This window comes from Drosophila bipectinata, chromosome 2R, assembly GCF_030179905.1.
Source record: "Drosophila bipectinata strain 14024-0381.07 chromosome 2R, DbipHiC1v2, whole genome shotgun sequence".
Classification (NCBI taxonomy): Eukaryota; Metazoa; Arthropoda; class Insecta; order Diptera; family Drosophilidae; genus Drosophila; species Drosophila bipectinata.
Window position 1 is genome coordinate 21255820 of NC_091737.1, and position 24107 is coordinate 21279926.

General features: G+C 44.1%; 5 protein-coding genes across 9 annotated transcripts; 1 reads left to right on the plus strand and 4 right to left on the minus strand.

Annotated features, from left to right (window-relative positions):
• Nucleotides 1-2989: 2989 nt before the first annotated feature.
• Nucleotides 2990-4125, plus strand: LOC108123041 (uncharacterized). 2 transcript variants are annotated; one of them, XM_017237943.2, is made up of 3 exons: nt 2990-3105; nt 3351-3669; nt 3726-3834. In XM_017237943.2, the coding sequence occupies exons 1-3, from the start codon at nt 3082-3084 to the stop codon at nt 3761-3763; spliced, it is 381 nt and encodes a 126-aa protein (XP_017093432.1). In that variant the 5' UTR covers nt 2990-3081; the 3' UTR covers nt 3764-3834. The 2 variants fall into 2 exon arrangements, with proteins under 2 accessions (XP_017093432.1, XP_017093431.1); XM_017237942.3 differs by having other exon boundaries at nt 3351-4125.
• Nucleotides 4126-12431: 8306 nt separating this feature from the next.
• On the minus strand, nt 12432-14975 carry NaPi-T (Na[+]-dependent inorganic phosphate cotransporter). Its single transcript, XM_017237864.3, has 7 exons — nt 14753-14975; nt 14378-14598; nt 14011-14256; nt 13502-13957; nt 13303-13435; nt 13004-13245; nt 12432-12941 (listed from the first exon to the last, which is right to left on the minus strand). Exons 1-7 carry the CDS (start codon nt 14760-14762, stop codon nt 12678-12680), a joined length of 1572 nt encoding a protein of 523 aa, XP_017093353.2. The 5' UTR covers nt 14763-14975; the 3' UTR covers nt 12432-12677.
• A 334-nt stretch (nt 14976-15309) lies between these two features.
• On the minus strand, nt 15310-17640 carry LOC108122975 (protein lag-3). 2 transcript variants are annotated; one of them, XM_070278968.1, is made up of 3 exons: nt 17308-17388; nt 17006-17161; nt 15310-16951 (listed from the first exon to the last, which is right to left on the minus strand). In XM_070278968.1, the coding sequence occupies exons 2-3, from the start codon at nt 17132-17134 to the stop codon at nt 15629-15631; spliced, it is 1452 nt and encodes a 483-aa protein (XP_070135069.1). In that variant the 5' UTR covers nt 17135-17161; nt 17308-17388; the 3' UTR covers nt 15310-15628. The 2 variants fall into 2 exon arrangements, with proteins under 2 accessions (XP_070135069.1, XP_017093347.1); XM_017237858.3 differs by lacking the exon at nt 17308-17388 and adding an exon at nt 17467-17640 and having other exon boundaries at nt 15311-16951.
• A 242-nt stretch (nt 17641-17882) lies between these two features.
• On the minus strand, nt 17883-21747 carry SMC2 (structural maintenance of chromosomes 2). Its single transcript, XM_017238464.3, has 6 exons — nt 21563-21747; nt 21194-21505; nt 20408-21137; nt 19926-20353; nt 19405-19868; nt 17883-19350 (listed from the first exon to the last, which is right to left on the minus strand). Exons 1-6 carry the CDS (start codon nt 21728-21730, stop codon nt 17913-17915), a joined length of 3540 nt encoding a protein of 1179 aa, XP_017093953.2. The 5' UTR covers nt 21731-21747; the 3' UTR covers nt 17883-17912.
• clt (cricklet) lies at nt 21728-24082 on the minus strand. Of its 3 annotated transcripts, none has more exons than XM_070278966.1 (5): nt 23852-24082; nt 23656-23781; nt 23373-23596; nt 22068-23314; nt 21728-21881 (listed from the first exon to the last, which is right to left on the minus strand). In XM_070278966.1, exons 1-5 carry the CDS (start codon nt 23903-23905, stop codon nt 21862-21864), a joined length of 1671 nt encoding a protein of 556 aa, XP_070135067.1. In that variant the 5' UTR covers nt 23906-24082; the 3' UTR covers nt 21728-21861. The 3 variants fall into 3 exon arrangements, with proteins under 3 accessions (XP_070135067.1, XP_070135068.1, XP_017093945.2); XM_070278967.1 differs by having other exon boundaries at nt 21867-21901; XM_017238456.3 differs by lacking the exon at nt 21728-21881 and having other exon boundaries at nt 21996-23314; nt 23852-24081.
• Between the last annotated feature and the right edge of the window lie 25 nt (nt 24083-24107).

Below are 24107 nucleotides of genomic sequence, written 5' to 3' on the forward strand. Positions count from 1 at the left end.
ATATGTATGTAGGTCTACTCTCTATATGATTAAGCATTTTTTTATGAAAGTATTATTCCCCATATGTCGATATAATCGAGTGACCCAGAAACCCCCCTGAAACCTCAAAGATTCCTTTAACTGTTATTGCCAAGTTAACTTTTGTTTACCCAAAACAAAAAACTATATCTACTATACGGTCTTTTTATTTCTTCCAGCTGATAACTCGAAGACATAACCATTTGATGTTTTGTAATGGCTGTCGGGGAAACTTTCAAGTGTCAGAAAACAACGATTATTGGCCCAGAGACCAGGCCATGGCAGGCCAGTAGAAGAAGGTCCATTCTTTTTTACGATGGCCATACTGCGGTGTGAATGTGGCTCACATATGTTGTCCTGATTGTGGGTAATTGTCATGTAATAAAAGCCATCAACCAGCTCCGCATCTTGCAGCCTTTAGTGGATGATGAGGCCATTCGTAGTCGCAACCCCCAGAAGTCTAGATGACAACTATTTGAGTCAGCAGATTTTTCAAAAAAGATTTTTTCACTGTGGAGTGGGTGGGTGAGCATATATGGGGACGACCCTGTTTATCTGCCCACTCTCTCACCTGTGTAATTATTTCGGACCTTAACCCACTCGTAAATTATGTGTGATCCCTATAGCTAATAGGTAATTTATGTCCTGACCGCAAAAACAAACCAACACACACCTAAAAAAAAGGACAAAGTTTTCCCACAAAACACGGAGTGGAAGTGAAACAAATGTCCACGGATTTGGTGTCCATTAGCCTTTGGGTTGGAATGCCATCTTGCTGACCAAAAAAAAAAAGAGATATTATATGGTACCCACATCAGGTCCTTTTTGCAATCTAATTACAATGGCCTTGGGCAAATGATACCCCAAGAATCTTGCCCCTTTTTTTTATCAGAAAAGCCTCCCTTATGTTGGGGTGCTCAAGTTGTACAACTTTAAAGTCACTTTAAATAATCCATTAGCAATGGCTGCGTAGACAACAAAAAATGGGAGTAAGAGACTTAAAAGCTAAAACCTGTTGAGTTACATCTCAATTCCCCAAACACTTGGCTAACTAAAAAGCCAAAGGAACACCCGTCAAACCCCCCAAATCCTTACCCCTTTTTGGCTGAGAATTCACTTTGTCTTGGCGGCACAGATTATGGCTGCTTTGAATAACAATCGATGGCGCGACATTGATGGAGAATCGAGAATCCTCGAGTAAAAGCATCCTTTGTCCTGCTCCTCCTAGTCCTGGCATTTTATTACCGTCTGGAGTGGCTGCCACCGAAAAGCCATAAATGCTTTTTGTCATTTCGAATATCGATGGCAAAGTGAATTTTTACGATGGAAATACAGTGTCTGTTTGGGTTTGACTCGATCTTAGATTTTGGCGAATAAAAAATCGTGTGACCCCTTTAGCTACACGATCATTAACATAATCATCATCACCATCACCATCACCATCGGAGATTGGCCGATTTGTTCTAGGTTGATTGATGGAGTTATTCAATCGACGCAGACTGGGTCAATGAATTCTCATTAAACCAATTTCGATGTGCATATTAATGAGCTACACGAAAGCGTTCACAGGTGACATAATCAACACCGAACATGTCACAAATTATTAACTTGTTTGAAATATATCTCCGGCACTTCATCTACTGCACAGCATTACTGTCAAAAAATCGTATTCGCCACTTCAATTATAAGATTATAATCCACATAAAAGCTAACCTTGTTCGGCGAATTATTGAACTTTATGTTCCTGCTCTGAAATCTCATGTTTAGCTACTTGTCGAGTTCTAAGATCCACAAAAAGAAAAAACCAGAAACCACAAACTAGGAACAACATTGAGTCATCGGCTTTATGACTTCCATATCTCTTCCCATCTGAATACAATTGAATTATAATTATTTTGCTGGCAAGAGTTTATTTATTTTTAAACCCCGGGTACTTATTCGATTTGTGCACACGCCGAGTGCCCAACAATGTGCAGTGTCTGCGACTTTGACAATTATCATAAATAATTCCATTACAATGATTAGTAATGCACGTCTAATGATGGCCGTTAAAAATTGATTAATTATGTTTCTTAACTATTGGATACTCTTTATTGGTTTTAGATTTATTATTTTAAGGCAAAGAGTGTAGGCCTTGGAGCGATACAAAATAATTTTAAAAGTAAAAAGTATTACCTCTTTTAATCAATCATTCAGAGACGGATAATTTATACTTTAAAGACTAATTACACGGTTAATAAAAGTAAGATTACCTTGCTCAAAAAAGATAAAAACCAATTGTGTTTGTTTTCTTATCCAATTGATCAAGAAATTGGCAAACTACTGGATGCTCTATTAAGCCATTAATTGAGCAAAATAAAACCAATGAAATTGAATCAGATTTTAACCAGTAGATCCTCATGAACATATGAAACTATTTATGTAGTCACTTAATTTATGTATAAATTTTGGATAGTTCATAGTTGATTTCATTAGGACCAAAAGTACGCAAAGTACTTACACCTCTTGTTGGATAAAAATATCTAAATGCATCTTTAAATTGGTAGAAAACAAATAGTCAGGAAATTAATCAATGAGGTAATCAGCGAGAAGCCACCGCCAATTAGTCACAAAAATCAATTGAAAAATATCTACCATACCCCGACCCACTGTGCAGGGACTCCAATGGGTGAATTAAGGGGGGAATTATGAGGGAATAGAGCGGGAATCGTAGACGGATTGACAAAAGACGAAACAAAACTAACAAATTTTCGGCTCATTATTTGTTCTGGCTTCTCCGCAACAGAAAAAAAAGCGCGAACACAAAAAAATACCAAAACACTTCATTATAAACAGATCGTGATGTCTGAGGGGAGATTTGCGGAGTAGGGGCTTATACCTTGAGGTGCGGGAATCCAGGTGTTAGGGGAGGTGATCACCCAGCTCATAAGCTTACACCGATCGCTGGCAGCAAGCGTTTTCAGTCGTCAAACGGCAGCATCCAACACAAGTCGCAGGTTGCGGAACCCCCAGAAGCTCTAGTCATCAAAAAAACAACATTGTTTACCTCGGCGATCTTACAAGATGTTCAGCACTCATCGGCTTATGGTAATTGTGATGGATCGCCCACATTCAATCGGGCCAAAAAGCGAATAAAGTTGCCAATTGAATTCTTATAACATTACGTTAAAATAAAGTCTGTTTAAAAGACGAGCCAAAGGAGGATCTTTAATTCCTAAGATTGCAATAGTTTCTTACCAACATTAAAGTCCTTAGATCCTTAGATTAAAGTGCTAATAAGTGTAACTTCAACTTACTAACTCCTCCTCTATTTAAAAAAAAAACAAATCCAGCTATCCTGCTTCTACCTGGTCGTCCTGCTAAGCGTATCCCTGGCCATTGAGGACGCCCCTACCGACATCGAGGAGGATGTTATCAAGATTCAGAATGAAACACAAAAGGTGATCCGAGTGCATCCGCACGACTTACCGCCCAAAAAGGACAACACCGGCAACCAAATGAACTCGGCCCTGTTCCAAATCCAAACCCTTCGTCCTGGTAGTGCCGGTGTGTCAAGCACTGGATCGCCACGCCAGTATGTGGACTCGAAGCAGATGCGCAAACGTCGCCCCCGGCCAGCCAAGCTCCTGCGCGAAGATGTGGTCGCCAGTGGTGAAGATGCGACGCAGCCCGCTATGAAATACCCACTAAAAGCCTTTCCCAAGCAGAAACTGAAGCAGCAGAAGGAGCTCAAGTTCGATCCTAGCGGGGACGGTGTTGCCCAGGGGGAGGAGACCCAAGTATTGCCCGTCCAGATGACACCCGGACCATATCCCGTGTACTATGTGGTGTCCAAGACGAACGGTCGCTTCGGCAAGTTCCCCATCAAGTCGTTCGGCTCGCCGGCGGAGTTCTCCAAGTATCTGGTGAAGAGCAAGGCGGAGCCCATCACCCGGAGCCAGCGATTCGAGGTGATCTTGTGATCTTCCACTTAGTCAAAATCTAAATTATTGTCCCCCCTCCCCCCACTCTCCTTAATCGTTAGTCGTAATTATAATCATAAATGCTAATTGCTAATTGCTTAATGCTTAATGCCTAATGCCGTAATAAACCTTATGTCTAACTTTAGCCAAAAAAGAAATGAAAGAAATACCCGAAAAATCCGTTTGAGTCATAAGTCTAAAAATTCTGATCTATGATCTGTGGTCTCCCCCTTAATTGTTTTCGGGGGGCTTTTCGGGTTTCGGTAATTACATGGAATCTATCTTCATCTGTGACTCCATCCGTGGAGTTGGTTAACTGTTTTTGGTAGCTGTTAACTGGCCTTGTCATATGCTAATTTCCTGGCGAATCGAATAATTAAGCATCGCAAAACCCATAACTATTGTCTAGCATTTACATACATACTGCGCGCCAGCAACAATAGATACAAAGATACAAAGATGCGCAGATACATTTGATTTATGGCATTCCCCATTTCGTCGGCTTTCTTGCGAATATCATTCCAAGTGTCGTTTGCCTTTGTCTTTTCCTCTCAGCTCTTTTGTTGGCCATTCTTGGCCAGCTTTCTTCCGAAGACGTAGAACTTTCTCCTGGCCTAATATGGTCTGCAGAATAGTTCTTTAGATAGTGGGGATAGGGATTTATTTTTTGACTCCTTTAAGTCTGTCATATATAAATTATGAATAATGAAACACTTGTAATTAGCAGATTACTCCACAGAAACTGTCAGATACTTTCCACTCGACTCCACAAATCAAAGACAAACCAATGAAGGTTGGCAAGTAATAATTGAGGTTTTTATGGCACACATGTATCTCAGGGTTGGTGTGTATCTCTAAGCCTGGTTAATCAACCTGGCCCTGCCCCAACCACCGGCCCGATCCCCGCCAGCCGCCACCAAATGACTGCATTTCCCATTATTTTTGCTCATTTCGACTCCGGCGAATGTGTAATGAACTTTTGTGGGCATGACGAGAACGCTGAACAAAGTGTGATATCGAAATTTCCCAAAGGATTCAACGCCATATTTTTCGCCAGCCACGAAAAAGATTGCTTTCTTTTGCTCCGTCTCTCTCTGGCTCTGGCTGTGCGTGAAAAATTAAAGGAAAAATCAGAAGGAAAACTCCCCAAAAGAAAGTCTTGAAGCACAACAACTAGCAAGCTCAACTTTTCCGGGACTCGTATAATCAAGCGTAAAAATGCGAAATTAATCAACTTCCGAGCCAACGTCTCAAGTTAACAACGCACAAGGAATTGAATTAAAACTTTTTTTCTCTGTCGTCCCCCCATGGAACCCTCCTCTGGATGGGTTCACCCCTTTTCCCCCGGCTCTGGCCGTTCGGGTTATTCAATTATGTATTTGCGCTTGTCCTGCAGTAAAAAATTACAATCCACAGGACAAGTCAACAGAATTATGAACACGCCTGGGCAGTAAAAAAAGTAAATAAAATTCCAACTCCACCAAAAAAGGTACAACAAAAAAATCCAAGGATACATATATATGTTTCAAACTTTTCTCGGCGACAGAAATAAAATTTTTTCCATGATTTTTTCCTGTTCTTCCACGGGTTTTTCGGGTGAGTTTCTTTTCTGCGGTAATTGCAACGTCTCGGTGTCCTCGGGGAAATGTGAAACAATAAATGAAAATAAATGAATTTTTGTTAGCCCAATGGCCAGCCAATAGCTAGAGGGCCCATACAGCCCATCGAAAAAAAATGTAAAAAATTTCATTAATTTCCAGCTTGGCGGCTAACCGCCAACTTGATGTCTTAACTTCATTTGGCTGAAACGTTTGCCCAGCGAATGACATTTGACAGTCAAGCTCGAAGTTCGAACTGCTCACGGATTCAGGACCATGGACTAAGGTCCTCGAAGTAGTAGCAGCAGTCGAAAGCCATTTGATCAAAAATTAATGTGTAGTTTGGAACATTCTGTCACATTATACGCGTGTCAGACGGTTTAAAGGGTTACAAATTGGGCGGCCAAAGACAACAAGGTGAGGTGGCGGGGCTGGGTTGCAGGTCGATGCTGGGGGTGGAAATTGTCAAGGAAAGTCACCAGCACCTTGGTAAGATAGAAAATTTAAGCCAAACCAACTGAAGTAAAATAACATTTCAGATACAGTGAGGAGATTTTGTACAACATATAGTTTTGATCAAGGGCCACAGCTCTCTTTTAACTCCAGAATTCTTCAATAAAATCTAATAATTTCTTTAAAAAACTGAGAATTAGTCCGCATAGGCATTGCTGCTGCATTGGCATCGCCGCCAACTTTCGGGCCCATAAAAAACGCTGCCCTCATGTCCTCGAGACGTTGTTACTGACAGGCCAGGAAGCAGGACCTGGAATACAAACTTTCCGCAAGGCACGCCAAATAAATGGAAAAAAAAAACCAAAAAGGTGACCCCAGCAGGCCAAGATCTGCAGAGGGGTGGACCAAAAGGAGCACAGGCTGGCCGAGAACGACGCTGCTTAAATATTAATGCCTCGAGAGTCTGTGGGGCAGGCCATGAATAAATTTTTGGCTATGAATTTTCAATTGCAAGCATCGCCCCCTTAAACTTTGTCCGTTTGCAATTTAATCCACGACTTTAAGAGTGTCAACCGGCGGCAGGTGAGCAGAATTCCAGGTGCGATTAGGTGTCAGGTGAGTCACCGCAGCCAAACCGCAAAGGTAAAGCCAGGAACTAGACCAAAATTCAACCGGAAAAAGGTTAAAACAGTATTGAATACGTTTCGATTTTTACTTCCGTTTCCTGTGGCAGTGAAAATGGCGACCCCAAAAATTCAACTCCCAATGCGTGGGAACTTTACGATCCTGGCCAGGCCAAAATATGGAGTGGGCGGAGGAGCAGGGCGGGGAACGTGCGTATGGCGCCAATTGCCAAATGACCGCAAAAACTCAGAGGTCGAGTACCAGGCCATAGATGGCCCAATAAATGCTATTTGATTATACACAGCAACAAAATTAACTAACGTTTTCATAAATTAAAATAGTTACTTTAATTTTAAATCCTAAATACCAAAAATAATCAAAAAGGTTTATCAAAATTATGTTTCTTGCAAATAATAATATTTTTTTATGGATTTTCTCTCTGTGCTGGTTTGGGGACTTAATCAAAAACCGAACTCCAGGCGGAAGGGCTCTACTTATTCCCCCAATTCGCCACCAAAACCTCCGGATCACCCATCACGAACCCGAACTGACATTGCCCACTGATTTTATTTGCTCATCCGGAGCACTTTATGAAGCTTTTATTTGATTTTTATGCCAGCCGCTATTTCCATTTCTGTAATTGAATTGTCATTGTCCGGACGCAGCACGCAGCTATCCACTGACCAGCTGGACTGGTGTTGGGCTTTCATCCTTTTTGGGCTGGTTATCCTTGTGGTTCTGGTTGGTCAGCCTTGACGCCGCCAGTCCACCCGTTCGATTTGTATGTCGGAGCATGTCAAAAACGGTTTTGCGCTTGATTGGCGCTCGGACTCCCGGACAAACACCCAAAGGTATACAAAAAAGACGGACTCCGGACATGGGCAAGGGCCAGGACACGTCCAGGAGCAAAAAAAAAGGGTTGCGGTCACAAAGTTTTCGCCCCAAGGCCATAGAATTGGTATGAAAGTTACAAGTTGGAAGTGTCCATTCATTGGCAAATTGTCGCAATTGATGTGTTTGGATGGGCGGATGGGCCAGGATTCAAGGTGGTTGTGTGGTTGGGTGGTGGCTTTGTGGGTGATGTGCTAAATTGTCACAACAGAGAAGTGAGCAAATAAAAGTGACAGAGCAATTTCAAGTTTTTGGTTGGCAGGAGAAAGTGTTTTCTATTTGGAGAATACTCGAGACACCTGCTGAGGTTACGTCTATAAAAAGAGAGCCCTGGACGGTCTTAAAAAACAGAGATTTTTGTGACGAAAATGGTTAAGAACGGCTTAGCTTTAAAGCTGAAAAAAACAGTACAAAAAACCTATTTCAATTGACTCTTTAACTCTTTCTAATTTGGTTCAACTAACCCCCCTCATGTTCCATATATCATTTTAAATATAAGCCCATTCTACCTCCCACTTCTAACAAAAATATATTCCCCCCTCAAGACACCTGTTAAAAAATGCAAACTCACTTTTGCACACTCTTCGATGCCCATTTCGAGGACAATTTGAGCAGTTTTCATATTTAAAATTCCCAAAATGGTGCTACGTGAGATAATAATCGTTACATTTAATGGGTTGCCAGGTCCTGGCCTCTAGATATATGTATTTCGCATTCGAGATACTTTCGACACCAAGCAATTTTCGCTGCATAAAAACAGGCAATGCTCACAACCCACTCCAGCCAATCCATTTCTCGAGGAGATAAATTTTGAAAGAAAAAGGGGTTTCTTGTGCCGAGTTTTGGGCCAACTGTTGGGCAAAGTTGGCAACAACCCCGGGGCTGTTGAACTTCCGCCGGATGTGCCATTAGCCGGTGCTGATCCAGTGGCAATCGGCACAAAACATAATGGCATAATCGAATGATAATTTAATAAGACCCAAACGGTGACGTCAACATTTGAATTGTGGCCGTTTAATTGAATCCTCGCCGTTGTGCTCCATTTCCTTCCATGCTTCTTAACTCCTTGAAGATCCTGGTGTCGTTGTAGGTGGAGACACGGAGTCGGAATGGATTGGATTGTGTTATTCATATCGATGTGTGTGCATAATCAGAATGAATGTTCACCGGGGGAATTGCTGAGTTGTGAGAGGTGGTTGAGACATGGAAGTACATACATATGACCTCCTGTTCGAGCAATTCGTTCCGACAACTCCTGGTTTACGTGCTTTCCCCTTGTTCTTCACCGGCCAACGTAATTCAATTTGCATGCACTCATGAATAATGCAACCAGGAAAATATCCAAATAATTCTAATGGACTTTGGCTAAAATATTTATAAAACAAACATCAATGAAAACGAAAGAATGCAGGGTCACCAGAGTGGATATTGAAGAAGGGATTAATACAGAATCATGGTTGCAAGTACTCAGCCCTAAAGGATACTTAATCAAGCGAAGACTTTAAATTACAAAAATACAAATATCCGGTTTGAGGCAAATATTTGCGGAGCAAGACCTCCACGAATCCAAGTGAGAGTCTCCTGTCAAGTGCGGCTTGTCCTTAATGTCTTGGCAAACACCAGTATTCAAATAGGCGGGATGCTTGTGGCTAGCCAGGAAATTGGCCAACTCTGGACCCGGCCAGAAAGCCCATCTAACCGAGAGAAAAGGAAAGCAGCCCAGGACCGAATTGGCTGCCCGATCCTGTATATTAAAAATAATATGCAAAGTGCGGGGACCTGTTGAGATTTTCACAATTCCCAGAACAAATAACATATTCACATATTGTTGTGCGAACGCCGGCTCCTCCTCCTGCATCCTCCTGGCTGTCTGTCTGTGTCCTGTTTGGTCCTTTCTTTCTATGTTTGCATGGGGTGGGTGGGTGTCTGTTTTGGGCTGGGGTTTTCGGTTTGTGTTTTTCTTTTGTTTGTGGGGGTCTGCTTATGATTTATCATCGCCGACACCAAAGTTATTTCTTGAAGATTAAAACAAGGAGCGCTGCTTTTAGCCACCATCCTCCATGCCTCGTCCTTCGTCCTGTTCATTTACCTAATGTGACAACTTTAATTTGGCTCCAGCCAGCCAAGAAATTCCGTTAAGTGGCTTTCATATTTAACATTTTGATGCGGATATGGGGCGATCTGGGGTTGTGGCATTCGACATGAATTTGAGGAAAGTTTTCCGCTGGAAATTCTAGTTTTGGCAATTCAAACAGAAACCGAAACTTTCCCCGCTTCCGAACTCTCTAATCCCATTTGGTTTCCAAAGTTTCTGGGATGGCAAAGTTACTTGTGTGTGTTCTCTGGTCCTGGAACTAAATAAATTAGCCAAAGGCTCTGGCTGCGACTCCAAGAACTTCTCTTACTCCAACTTCCAACTCCAGGAGACCGCAAGCCACACACATTATTAATAATATTTATGATTGAGTGACTGGGCGGTGGCTTGCATCAGAGGGGATGGTGCACCATTTTGGTTGAACGATATGGGTTCTTATATCAACCGCCAAAAACCTATTAAAGATTTTAGCAGAATGAGAATGGATAGTTGACCAGGTTCCAGAAATATTTGATGCTAATGACCAAGTTCAAGTTTGGCAAGTTTTAGTTAAAAGATTGGAGTTTTCAAAAGTAGCTTCTTCAAATCGAATTTCATCCTTGGTTCCATTCCATTTACTTTCAAGCTCTTATCAGTTCTTCTAGCTGGAAATCTAAGAAAGCTTGTCAATGGAAATCCTGAAAAAAATCCATTGTCTGCTTTTCAGGAGCTCCTATGGCCTGAAAAGTATCTGAAGCTGGGTTCATCTTTATATGCATGTTCGCACATCCATTAATCCGTTCCCGTAACAACAAAAAAAAAAACGAATGGGGAACTGGTGGGTATAAAGGTGGGGACCCCGAATGAACCCGAATGCAGTCACTGGGGAACGAAGGAATTTATGGTATAAAAAATGGATTTGCGATGTTTTCGCTGTGCAAATTAAATTTATTGCCGCGGATACTTATCCGTGGGCCCATTGTTCGTCCGGAAACGTTAGCTACACGTATGCTTACCGTATGTGTGGGTGTGAGGGTTCGGAAGGTCCTGAATCCGCCCACAAATTTATTCGCGGCTTTTCGTGGTGCCTTCCCCGTTTAACAAATGGAAATGGAAAATTATGAAGCAACGTGCCCGGAACTGTAAACATCCTACTGTTGCGTTTTTTATCCCTCGGCTACTGTGCCCACATAATAAATGTACCTGCCTAAGTGAACGCAGTAAAAAATTGAAAATTAAAAAAGCAGGAAACAGACAGTTGCACGCTCTTTTGAGTCCCCCTTGGATTTGCTGCACTTGCCTTGACAATGGCACAACCACCCAAAAAACCACCCACCCACAAGCCACCTCCCACCCACCGCCGCAGACTAAACGGAATAAGCGTTAATGCTTCGTTTGAATGAATTTTTGATTGCGTTGTTTACGATTGAATTTACTTCCTGGCAGGGAATTATTTCTGTTTTGTTAGCTTGTTTTTTTTTTGTTCAGGATTCCGGGTGGGGAGTAAGCATAAATTTCGCGAAACTCCAAACTCCGGCGGAATGTTGCTTTGCGAAATCCGTGCTAAATTTTTTATGTACGCCATGTTTGAAGTTAAATGTTGTTTACAGCTTACCAACCTCTCCAAGGAGAGTTTTCCACTCCTGATCTGAGATAATGCAAATGGCACAAAGGAAATAGTCAGTGGGGTGTGGCAATCGTGCTAAACACTCTTCAGATTTAATAAACATTAAGGTCGAATGTGGATAATAAGATTAAATAGGCGATAAATTCCGATAGGCTTTCAATAGCCAGAATATATATTTTAGAGACTGACATCTTAAAGTTTTCAATTTCAAAAAATATAATCCAAAACTGATGATTGGAAATCAACGACATAATCTAGTTACCAACTCCCCAAACACACCTACTTGGTATTATCCGCCTACTGGCCAACGTAACGTGAAACCAATTAATCTCTATCAATGCCCGGTCTTTGCAGGCTCAGGCTCAAGGATCAAGTGACAAGACATCGACTGGCTTAACGGACAATCCGTGAAGTGGCTGAGCATCGGACAGAGGGGATGGTGAAGGATCTGAGATGGAGACGGGGCCTGACGTCTACGACTCCCTGGAGTGCAATCGGAAATGGACGCCAATGAAACAAATGCAGGCACGTAAAAAAGTCAAAGACCACGGACCGGCAAAGGTTGATAAGTATGCCCACTCATCCATCCCCCTCCGAATTATCGCATTTCCGTAGAACTTCCCAATTGTGCAACGCGTGGTATGAGTAATGAGAGAAACGGCAGAAAAGGGAAAACGATTTTCCGGTTCAATCAGTTTTGATTTAAATTGCAATTATTAACTTCAGTTAAGCAAATCATTTGTATAAATGGGAAGAATTGGTACCTCTTTAGACAAATAAGGGATAATTTACACAACCCTTATAAAGTTTATAAGCCATTTTAAATAACCAGGCTACTTAAGGTTCCAAGTGTCACTAATGATTAGATAAACAAACTAGGAACTAACTTACGTATTAGATAATGTTAGCCCTAAAAGTATGTCTAAAAATAAACCTACAACCTTTATTTATCCTTGCTCAGGTGACTAACTTATTTATTTAATTTTGGTTTTGAAAACTTTTCCCAGACAGTAGCTAAATGGTTCTAGCTTCCGTGGGATTAAAAATGTACTTTTATCTTAAAAATCGTTGCCACGCACTCTTCAAGTGTTCACCTTACCCCCCAAACATCTTTTGAAATTGTTATAATGCTCAGTAAATTATCATAAATCATATTTTTAAAATTTTTATATTTTATATTATATTTGACTAAAAGCACACACTGGACAAACATTGAATCTCGGGGAGAGGAAGAGCCCTAATCGTACATTTTAAAAGGTAAACAAGACACTTAAATCTAGAGGTTGGAGTTGCTAAACTCGCACAAGCCGCTGGCAATTATTTACCCAAAAATATAAGACGATAAGCCATATCAGACGTTGGTCGGCTAGTAGGTGCCATAACTAACACGGCATTATGCCAATAAAGTGGAGTGACGCAGCCCCTTGTCACTATGCATTGCCCTCAGATTTTGTTTTGGTCTCCTTGTCGACCTCGTCGATAGAGGTTTCAGGGTTCAAAGGTTTCTTTTCCTCCTCATCTTCCTTAGTGGCTCCCAAGTTTTGAAGCTCCTTGAGTCCAGGATCGGGCAGTTGGTGGCAGCCACTGTTCCAGGGCTGTAATGTGGACTCAGAGAAGAGCACGTAGATGATTCCACTGCAGGTTAACATGGCGGAGCTTATCAGGAAGACATTCTTCCAGGCCTCCATTGTTTGCTGAAAAAGGATAGTATTTGATGAGAATATATTCTATATTTTGGAAAACACTAATAACTCACATTGTCATTAGTAAGCTGCCCCACAATCAAGGGGGAAATGAAACCAGGCAGACCCCCAATCATGCCACTCACACCCAGGACAATGCCGGCATAATTAGGCGACAGATCCACCATGGAAGCCAAAGGTCCCGAGGACACGGCGCCATGGAACATGGTGGCCACAGTCACCAGCACGATGGCAGCAGTGGCATTGTAACCAAAGTAAGCCAAAGCCAAGACAACCAGACCCTTGACACCACAGCCTGAAAAAGAAGAGGATACTTAATATCCTTACGGTTTCTGGTAAAACCCTATCTTACACGTGAAGGTGGCCAGTTTCCGGACATTTGTGCGACTCAGGCGATCCGTACGGAGCAGATAGTCGGCAAACATGGAGAAGACATAGGCGAAGAGCATCCTCATAAGATGTGGCAATCCCGACAAGAATCCCGTCTGGTAAATTACATTATTTCTTATAAAATATAACCATAAATAAAGTTTTTACAAAATATCACTTACCGCTCGGATGTTCCAGTGATGGATGAGTCTGAAATAGGTCGGTGCGTGGGTCATCAAAGTAAAGAGACCCCAGATACCGCCCCACTGAGCCACCACATTGCACCATACCGGGAGCGAAGTGGCAATCTCCTTCCAGGGGGTAGGACCAGGACTGGAATTCTGAACGGAAGCTCCCAAGGACTTTTCGATGTAACGCCTCTCGGAATCAGCAATGCGAGGATGCTCGGCAGGACTGTCGAAAACAAGATACTGCCAGGCAATAAACCAGAGAGTGCCCACTATGCCGCAGATATAGTACACCCACTCCCAGCTGGTCCAGTCGATGATGTAACCAAAGATCGGATAAAACAAAGCCACGCCAACCGAGCTACCCAAGTATGCGCTCACGAACTTGCTTCTCTCGTTGGGTGGGATCCATTTGGCAGTGAGAACGTGCATCGATGGCCAGGCCAGACCCTGGAATAATCATTTCATGACTTTCTGAAACACTTTAGGAATATTTTTCTTACCGTTATCCAGCCCTGGAAGACACGAAGAGCTATCAATCCCGTATAACTCCAGTAGGAGACAATCGGTATCAAAAAGCAACAAAAGACACCAATGCCATTGGCCCAGCCGAAAATCAACTTGGTGCCATACTTGGTGGCCAAGATCCCACCAGGAATCTGCAGGGTCCAGTGAGCCCAGAAAAAGGATCCGAGCAGTGCACCCTGCTGCTTCCCAGTCCACTGGAAGCCCTCCTTCTCGTACGGAATCTGCGAGAGATGACGAAGATAACATTACTCATACGCCCTGTAGTGTGTCGCTTGCTGGATCGTTCAGTGGCTTTATTAAGCACTTAACCAGTGCCAGTGAATCAGTATTACGTATACTCACATTTGCCCAGTCCAAAAACCAGCGCTCCAGCGAGAATGATCTCTCTGTGATCTCCGGAAGAGCAGCCAATGCAGAGGAGTTCGCCAGGGAAGCATTAGCAGCAGCTGGTGCACCGTGGCCCACAATCATGTCCACAATGGTGATGTTCAGATTGATCCGGATCATGTAGTTCACAATGAAACCCATGAACGTCATGTACCAGAGCACTGTGCGGGCTGTGACTGGAAGATCAAACCGAAATACAAATGAAATGTGAAGCCACATCAAAGGCAGCTCAGCTGTGGTTGCTTTGGACTGAAGATCTTGAGCTAGATCTTGGATCTTTGATGATCTTGATCGTGGCCACATGAACTTCACACAAGAAACTTGTCATACCTTCGGCCATGGTGAAGGTTTCTTTTTTGGAGACGGCTCAGGAAACTGGGTATATCCGTCCGACGAGAACCAACTGCTGCGGACCGCAGCCGGAATAGAATGCCAGACCGGGTCGGCTTCCAGACGTTCCGTATCCGAGCAGCGCACGCAACTGATAAGCGCCACTGATCTCGCGGATTATGCTGCAACTCGGCTCGTGATCGCTCATCAACTTCAACCAGCCAGCATGCGACGCCCGAAGAGACGACGATCTGCCCCCGCTTCAGATAAAATTCGCATTTAAGCAGCCCGGATCAGTCAGCTGTTTGGAGGCAATCTTTATGGCATGGCGTGCTCCCTGTTGGCTAAGATATCTCGTAAGATATTCCAGGAGACATTTTAATGGAAGGCAATTTACAATATAGCTAAAGTCCCAAAACGAAAACAAAAACATTTCGAAGCAATAAAGAATATCCAACCAAGAGTAGAACTCAACCTTTTCAGGTTCAGTTTCTTATAAATGAAGACCCAGTGGTATTCTTAAACAATGTTTAATAATACAATTACATATATTTGTGTATTTTTACACCGATAAATTCACGTATCGCGATCTATTGAGAACTTGAGTCACAGTTGCCTGCATTGCTATTGCCACGGAAACATTTACATGAGGATCATTTCGTAGACTATCTACAAAGTATGCTTTTATCTCCGAAAATGTATCGTCTGAGCTACAAAACACCTTGGCCAGTGAGCGAGAGTGTGCTTAGGAATATGCTAGCATACGTATATTGATTTCTCACTGGGAAGTTAACAGTGATGCGAATCTGCCGTCGTGGGCGACACCGTCACAGGGCGTGGTGCTCCACAAGTGGCTTCCCACAGACGGCTCAGTACTCATCCGACATTCTCGTAGGACATCGCAGGCCTTTCGCTGGCTGTTGATCCAAAGATCGTGGGCGGGTGATGTTGCTGAGCTTGTTGCTGTTGCTGCTGCTGGTGAGGATGTTGTTGTTGCTGCTGGTGGGGATTGTGAGCGTGCTGGTGCTGCTGGGCCGGCGGTTGTTCATTGCGGAGCTGGCTTAGCGGGAACATTATGTTGTGGGTCATCTGTGGGTGGTGCAGGTGTTGCTCGTTTGGCGGTGGAGGTGGCGGTTGCTGGTGGGTGGCATGGTGGGCTTGCGCAGCTTCAACGTGCTTGCGCTGTTCGCTTTGCTGCTGCTGGTGGACTTTGTCCACGGCACTCTCCTCGTACTTCTTTTGCAGCTGGAAGATCGGTAGCTGCTGAGCGCCGTGCAGAGGAACAGCAACGGATCCGGCAGCTGCCACCCGCTCCACCTGCGATTGTGGGGAGGATTCCCGCTCTCCCTTCTCGTACTTTTTCTGCAGCTGGTACATACTGTGCGAGAGGTGAGCGGTGCTGCTGGAGCTCTGCTTAGAGGAGGTAGTTGTGGCAGAGACTGCGGACTTTTCCGCCTTCACGGGTGACTTCTTCTGATACTTCTTGAGGATTTGCATTAGTTCGGACTTAACGTCGAGGCGTATTTCTTCCGGCACTCTTTTAATCTCTTCGTAAAGGGAAAGCAGGAACAGCTTGTCCGGATCTCTGTTCTTCCGTTTCTTACTCTTTTTGGGAAAAGCGTCCTGCATGAACTGCAGTAGCTTTTCTTCGAAAGGCGACTCCCGCGGCACCGATCCACTTCCATGTTGGCGTCTCAACAGATGAGGATGCAAGCTACTGTGAAAGGCAGGGTGTTGAGGCATTCCCGAATGCGATTGCCCAACTCCGGCGTGCTCGGCACCGCTTCCGTTATGGCCCTGAAGCTGAGCCACTGGTTGTCCTTGATAAGAGCCTCCGTTGGAGGAACCAGGGGCATCGTTTGTCTCTCCATCGTTTGTGTGATGATCTTGCTGGGGCTGTTGCCCAGCGTGTGACTGGGGATCTTTCTGGTGCTGCATATGCTGCTGATGGTGCCCCACCGCCGCTGTCAGAATGGCGTCGCACAGATGCTCCGGGGCGTATTCAAAGCCTGTCATGAAGTTTTCCGGTTTTAGCTCTCCGTTCATCTCCTCGTAAAAGTACTCGGTACCCACGATGTCGATGATGTCGTTGTCCTCCTGGTTAAGCTCTATTCCTGGTGGTGGCGATCCTCCTGAGAGCTGTCCACGCTTTAGCTCCGCCAGCTTTTTTCGGGTGGTCAATCGCATATCTCTCCAGCACTAAAATAATGTTATTTTTTTAAGAATTGGAACTTGAATGAGCAGTAAACATACCTTTTTCCATTGGATAATCGTTTTTTTGGGGCCGATGGTGTTAAGTGCCGCCTGGATCTTCTCCCAGTACCACTCCTTCTCCTTTTTCCCCTCCATGTACTTGGTCTCCCGCAGCAGGGTGATGAGCATCTTCTTCTGAGGCTTGGTAACTCGATCCTAGAAGGTAATTATGAAGTTAGATAAGCTTTCATGGTCAAAGATGTTTATACCAAGGAGGCGTATGGGAAAAATAAACCAAATGCTACCACAATGCGTTCACAACTAGGGTTTCTATTCAAACCTTCTGTTTATTTACTATTTACCCGGCTAAAAATCTTAATTGTTGCTATTGTTTATTGAAATCCCAATGGTGTCTACCATTTTTTGCTGCACCCCCACACAAGAACAAACACATACACACGGGTATGGGCTTATAGAGGACCAATGAACCCCCCTCCAGTGTTTATCGGACTCCCAATTACCATGGTCAGCCTTTGGAGGTATCTGTACTGGCTCGAAATCTTGATGGTGGCTTCTATAGCTCTATATTTTAAGGATTTATTGCACTTTGTTTAATTTTTCATTGCTGCCTCCTCTTATGATGCTTCTTCTTCTTGTTGCGTTCGTGTGACCGTTCGACGGTGTCTGTTGAAAATCAGCTGATTGGCGTTCCGTTACGAAATTTGTTTTGAAACTGAAACGGTTATGTTCATACTACCACTAACCATACAGCATATAGACAACCCATTTCATACAATGGTTATGCTGTATGGTTAGTGATACTACGAACATAAATAGTATGAATGAATTGAATAAATGCACTTTTATACAAACAAAAATATGTTTATTTGAATAGAGAATTTTTCAAAAATTTAATACTTCATTTATTAGATTACATTGAATGAAACGAAAAAAAAGAAAATGAGATTCACCGCCTGTGTGAAGCAGCTTGCCGGCTGACTTGCCGAGTGATGGTGGACACCCCCTCCTCAAACAAGGTGCGGAACAAAACGTTCGCATGGTTGAACAGGCCATCTTTAAGGGACACTATCAAAAATTGAGAGTTGGTAAAGTGCTGCTTCAACATGCTGCCTATGTTCTGGGTATGCGACATGTCCAGAGCGGCGTCCACCTCGTCCAAAATGTATAAGGGCGCCGGCGAGAACTTTAACATGGCCAGGATGAGAGACAACGCCACCAGGGACTTCTGACCACCAGACAGTTCACCCAGACTTTCTTTCCAGGTGCCGTTGAAGCCCACTTTGATCTCCAGACCGGTGAGATAGCCATTCGTCTTAACCGGATTCAGTTTCGCATCGGCTCCCGGAAGAAGTGAGCTGAAGATGCCACTAAAGTTCTTGTTTACTTCGGTGGCAGCCTTATTCAGTTGATCCTGCTCCTCCTCGTCCATTTTAACTATGATCTTTTTTATCTTCTCCTTGTCCATGGCAACGATCGTGCGCCGACGTTCAGTCTCCTTGAAGTTCTCCTCTTCACGATCCAGCACCATGATGGCGTTCATGTTCAGTGTTCGTTCCATTTTGTCCTTTTTCTCCTGCATCTGCACCAGCTTGTTGCCGGCTTCCACTGGATCCTCTTTGCTGTAGTCATAGCGTGTGTTTTTCATGCCGAAGTATTTCTTTTCCTCGGGTATCCAGGGATACTTTTTCTCCAGCGCCTCCATGCGCTTCTTGGCTTCCTTGGCCTCCGAGCTAATCTTGTTTTTCTCGTTCTCCCTCTTCTTCACCTCCAACTCGATTTCTTGATTTTGCTTCAGCATCTTTTCCTTCTTGACCAGCATGTTTCGCATCTCTTTGTTTTGGGCGTTTAGCTTGTCCTTCTGCTCCTTAATTTCCTTTTCTAGTTCTACAACCTCAGAAGCTGCACTGGAACTGTTCTTCTGTAAGGCGTCCAAATCAGCTTTGAACTTCTCCAGGTTGTCCACCATCTCCTGGTGTTGCTGCTTGGCCGTTTCAATAGTCTTCTGCAACTCAGTGATCTCCAGTTGCAACGTTTCGAATTCCTGTTCTCGCTTTTTCCAATTGGCCCGCGACTTCTCCGCTCGCTGCTTGGCTGCCTTTACCTCGTTGGTGGCTGATTTCAGCTCCCGTTCGCGATAGCCCTTTGCATCTGCCAGCTTGGCCTCGATATCCTTGATTTTGGCTTGCGATGTCTTCTGTTTCTCACGTGCATCGACTGCCTGTTGCTCCAAAGTCTTAACCCGCTCTATCATCTCCTCTATTTCCGCCTGATTCTGCTGGAAAGTGGTCTGCGCCAAGCGATTCTTGCACATGGTAAGTTCGTGCTGCCGGAGCTCAAGATTTTCCTTCATCTTGTTATAGGAGTGAGCCAGGTTCTCAATGGACCTAAACAAAGACAGCTATTAGTTGTGGATTGGAAAGGTAAATCCATTTACTTACGCCATTTGTTGTTCCACCTGCATCAACTCCAGTTCTATTTCCTTGTATTCCTTTTCGATTTGACGGATAGAATACAGTTCCTCCAAGACATTATTGCCTTTGGGCGCCGCACCACCGGACACAGTACCATAAGGATCCACCAAATCACCTTCCAAAGTCACAGAACGGCACATGATGCGCGGATCGTAGCTGATTTGCTTGGCAATGTCCAAATCTCTGCAAATGAATATGCTTCCAAAAAGATACTTCATGACAGGATCGAAGAAGCGATCGTAACTAATGAGAGACAAGGCCCACTGGACATTCTCACTGCCAACTTTTTTTTGGGCATAATCCACCACATTCTTGTCCAGACACTTGTACTGAATTTTGTTAATGGGAATCATTGTGACACGTCGCTGCAACTGTCCTTTCTGCAGAATTTTTTTGCTGGTTCCATCATCGTCCGTCACATAACTGTATAACTGAAATACATGTTTTATTAAAACAAGTTTCTTTTAAGGAATATTGGATGAACTTACCCCACCACCAGCCGCTGTCACCAGAGCCATCGAGTTGCTCATATCGTTGACTTTGAATAGTTTCCCAACCAAACCTCGAACCTTACGCCTATCGAAGTTGGGCTCTGGGTCCTGGTATTGCAGATCGTACCGCGAGGCATTCGATCGGTCCAGTTCCCGCTTCAACTCTCTCTTGCGCATGTGAAGCTCGTTTCGTCGCTCCCTCAGCTGCTCAAACTGTCCGCCCTCATAATTCAGGTTGCTGAATTGCTTTTCAAGGTTCTTTATCTCCGCCAGCAACTGGTCATGCAAAGATTTGTCTTTTGTGTAGGCAGCATCATTAGTCTGGGTCTCGCTTTGTTTTTGCTTCAAAACCCCTCGCGTGTGACGCAATTCCATGTCGGATGTCTTGATGGTAGTCTGAGCTTCGCTGAACTGTTCCTTGGCCGCTGGAATGTCATTAAATAAATATGGTTTCTATAAAAAGATGTGAGAAAACCTACCGATTAGTTGATCTTGCAGAGTGGTAGCCTGGCCATCTTCGTTTGTGGACAAACCCTGCGAGACTGCCTCAAGCTTGCGTTGCGCATCTTCATAGGCCTTGGAATCGGTGGCATCGGCTTGCTTCAGACTCTCAAACTCTCCCTGAACCTTCGACATGTCCGCCTCCTTCTTGGCCAAAGCACGCACATCGTCTTCTATGTTTTTCGCAGCCATGCGAATTTTCTTTTCATCTTGTTGAATGGTTCCTTGAGCTGCCTTTAAACTTCCCGAAGCCGTGGCTTCCAGCGCCCGCTTGGCATTTAGTTGCGCCTCAAGATCTTTTAGCGAACCACCCATTTCGGCATCAATTTTTTGCTGCATTTCCTTGACAGATGAGTCGATTTGCTCAACCTCTTCAAGGTTCTTGGCGTGCGTAGCCTTGCAGTTGGCTATGCGGCCTTCTATTTTTTGTTCACTGGCCTCCACGGTTTGCAGGGAATCGCATTGTTTCAAGTACTTGGCGGATATGTGAATCCTAATCAGAAAGTCAATGTCGCGGGAGATTTTTTGGTACTCCTGATAGGCGGAGCGCTCTTGTCGCAGTTTCATCAACTTGGGCAGCACTTCCTCGTCGAGTAGAACTTTGGTTTCTCTCACCTTGGTCTCCTTTTTCTCGATAAGCGTCTTAGTAGCCTCTCGTTTGCTTTTGTACTGGCTGGTGCCAGCTGCCTCCTCCACCATCGAAAGAACCTTCATAATGGAAATGATTAGCTTAATAATATGATGAAATGGTCTTGTCAGCTCACCTCCTTGGGCTTCATGTTGAGAACTTGCTGAATCTTGCCTTGCATGATCAAGAAATTGGGATTGTTGACATTTAGCTGAATGGAGCAAAAGAAATCTTGGACCTTCTTGTTCGGCACCAGCTTTCCGTTGATCAAGAACTTGTTTTTGCCACCGACTATCACTTGGCGGGTCACGGAAATCTCACGGCACTTCTCATATCCTTGTGGGCACATGGCGGCATTCGTATTATCAAAAACAATGGTCACCGTCGCCTTTGTAATGCCCGCCTGTCCGTTTTTGTACACCAACTCCTGCAGACCGGCAGCTCGAACCTGAGGATAATACAAGAGGGTTAGATCATGATCAGGTAAGCTAAATTAAGTATTTACATTGCTCAGATTGGTAATGCCAAGCACGAAGCAGATGCTGTCCAAGATGTTTGATTTTCCAGAACCGTTTAAACCGGTGATGGCCGTGAACTCCGGATCGAATCCCTCGATTTCCGTGCGACGACCGTAAGATTTGAAGCCGTCGAGCACTAGCTTCTTCACGTACATCTTGATGCGGGTTTCTCGCTATCCTTGTTACTTTATTTTGTCGATCTCCTGCCTCAGAATCCTGGAGTTTTGCCGCAATTTCGTCCAAATCGACGCTAACCTTCTTTGACGTTTACCAACATTGTTTTTGGTCATTTCCAACACATAGGTTCTAAAAGAAATTTCTCAACACTATTAAAAAATCGGTTATTTTAAAATTAAAAACAATTTCAGTGTTTAATTAGAAAATAAAACTTTAAAAATGGTTTTAAAATATATATAGAAATTTTTAGTCTCTTACAATTTTAATGTATTTATTTAGTTTAAAGTTTCGCTCTCATTGCCTCGTAGCACTTACTTCTGTACCTTCTGTACATGCTTCGCCAAAAATCCATTCTCTCCGCATCCGGATTGGCACACATTTTAAGCTCCCGATCAATCACAAGGCAATCCAGTTGGAAGGGCTTTCCCGCTTCGGGTTTCTTAACCGGCAGCCAAGTGTCCGACGGGATTCCACACTTTGCAAAATTCGTCCACATCTGGCACATCCTCTCCGTAGTCAGCAAATCATCACCTTCCAGCTTGGATTCATCGCCCGCCATTTGAAATAGGTAGCAAATATCATCGGCATGTGCAACTCCTCGAAGATCATCATTCATAAACACCTTCTTATACAAGTTACGGCCACCAACATAATCCAGCCGGTAGAAATACAAAGGCGACCTGGTCTGGCAGTTGGCATGGATCTCGGCGGCATGTTGAAGGTCCATGTTGAAATGGTAATCGGTGAAAAGGTCCGTCAGATTGTCCAGATTATCCTTGCCAACAGGTTGACCATTAAAGTAAAAGGCTCTAATATCCGAGGCTGCTTCTTGGGCTTCCGGTGCCTCTGGATCTGGCACCAGATTCTTGGGAACCATTCTCGCCAGATCATCCCCATAAGCGGCAATGTTTTGTTTGGCTTTCGTGATCATAGCAAGTCCTTCGGCTGAGTTGTACCCCATTATAACTGGCATTCCATTTAAAACTTCCTTTTTATGCATCAGATCTAGGATGTTCTGGTCCAAAAAGCTGTCCGGGCTGCTGCTGTCCTCCAGTACCGGCTTGAAGACAAAGGGAAGTTGGCGACGCCGATCATCGGCTGTTTGAATCTTCAGCGTATTGGAAAGTATACCGAATGGCGTTGCTTTTTCAGATCGTAGGAAGGCCAGAAGGGCTTTGGTGTCCTCGCCAAAATCTCCACCACCTAGAATTTTTGCTAATCTCCTTGGCTTGTCAGCAGCGTCGTTCTGGAACACCCACTCCATGTTGCCAGTTCCACTCTGCATTATAGCCTTGTGGAAGAGCTTGTTGGCATGCTTAGCGTAAGTATGGAGATGCACTGATGCTCCTCCGGCGCTCTCGCCAAAGAGGGTTACGTTGTTGGCATCGCCATTAAATCTAGCTATATTGTCCTGTACCCACTGAAGAGCCAGACGCTGATCCTTCAAGCCCATGTTGCCGTGGATTCCCTCCTCCGGCAAGCTAAGAAAGCCCAGAGCTCCCAGTCGATAGTTAAGAGTCACCACCATGACCTCCTGCTCCATAAGTTTGGCGGGGAAGTGACTGAAAGATACATAATAGATTAGATTTCACTCAGGTTAAAAGAAGGCGAGGTAATCACAAATTGTTGTTGCCGTTGCCGAAGAAGAACCCGCCTCCATGGATCCAAACCATCACCGGAAGAGGGGTACTAGAATTCTTGACCTTTGGAGCGTAGACATTGAGGAACAGGCAATCTTCAGAGCCGGCAACCTGCATGGTGAATGGATCACGCTGGTGGGACATATTGCCCTCCTTCGTACAGTCCAGCTCCGGCTTACTGAAGCGTTCCAAAGGCTGAGGGCTCTAGATTGAGATAAGAAAACATAATTTTTGAGACTTTACGAGCTTTAAACTTTACTTACCCGGAATCGGAGCTCTCCGAGGGGTGGGACTGCATATGGAACGCCTAGGAAACTATTGTACTCCAAGCCGCTGCCAAGCTTACTTTGCTGACCCACCACAACGCCTTGTTTGACTTGTACTTTCACCTTGGAGGTCGCCAAATAACAATATATTAATAGGTAATATAATGATGGAGCATGGAGCTCGTAAATTTACCTTCATGCTACTGTAGAGCCTCGTAAAAATGAATCTGCCGCCCGTCCGAAGCATGGCCAAATTATTCCTAGCCCCTTGATTACATTAACAATCTAATCGCGCTGCAATTATTCGGCAATAACAAAACCTGATTCGCTGCTGAACTTTGCCTCGTCCAAAAACAGCTGACGGTGTTAACCCTTGTGTGGTGTAGGGGACTTTTTATACAAAAGTTAAATGTTCAACAAAATGTTTTGAATCTAACAAGGTTTTTGTC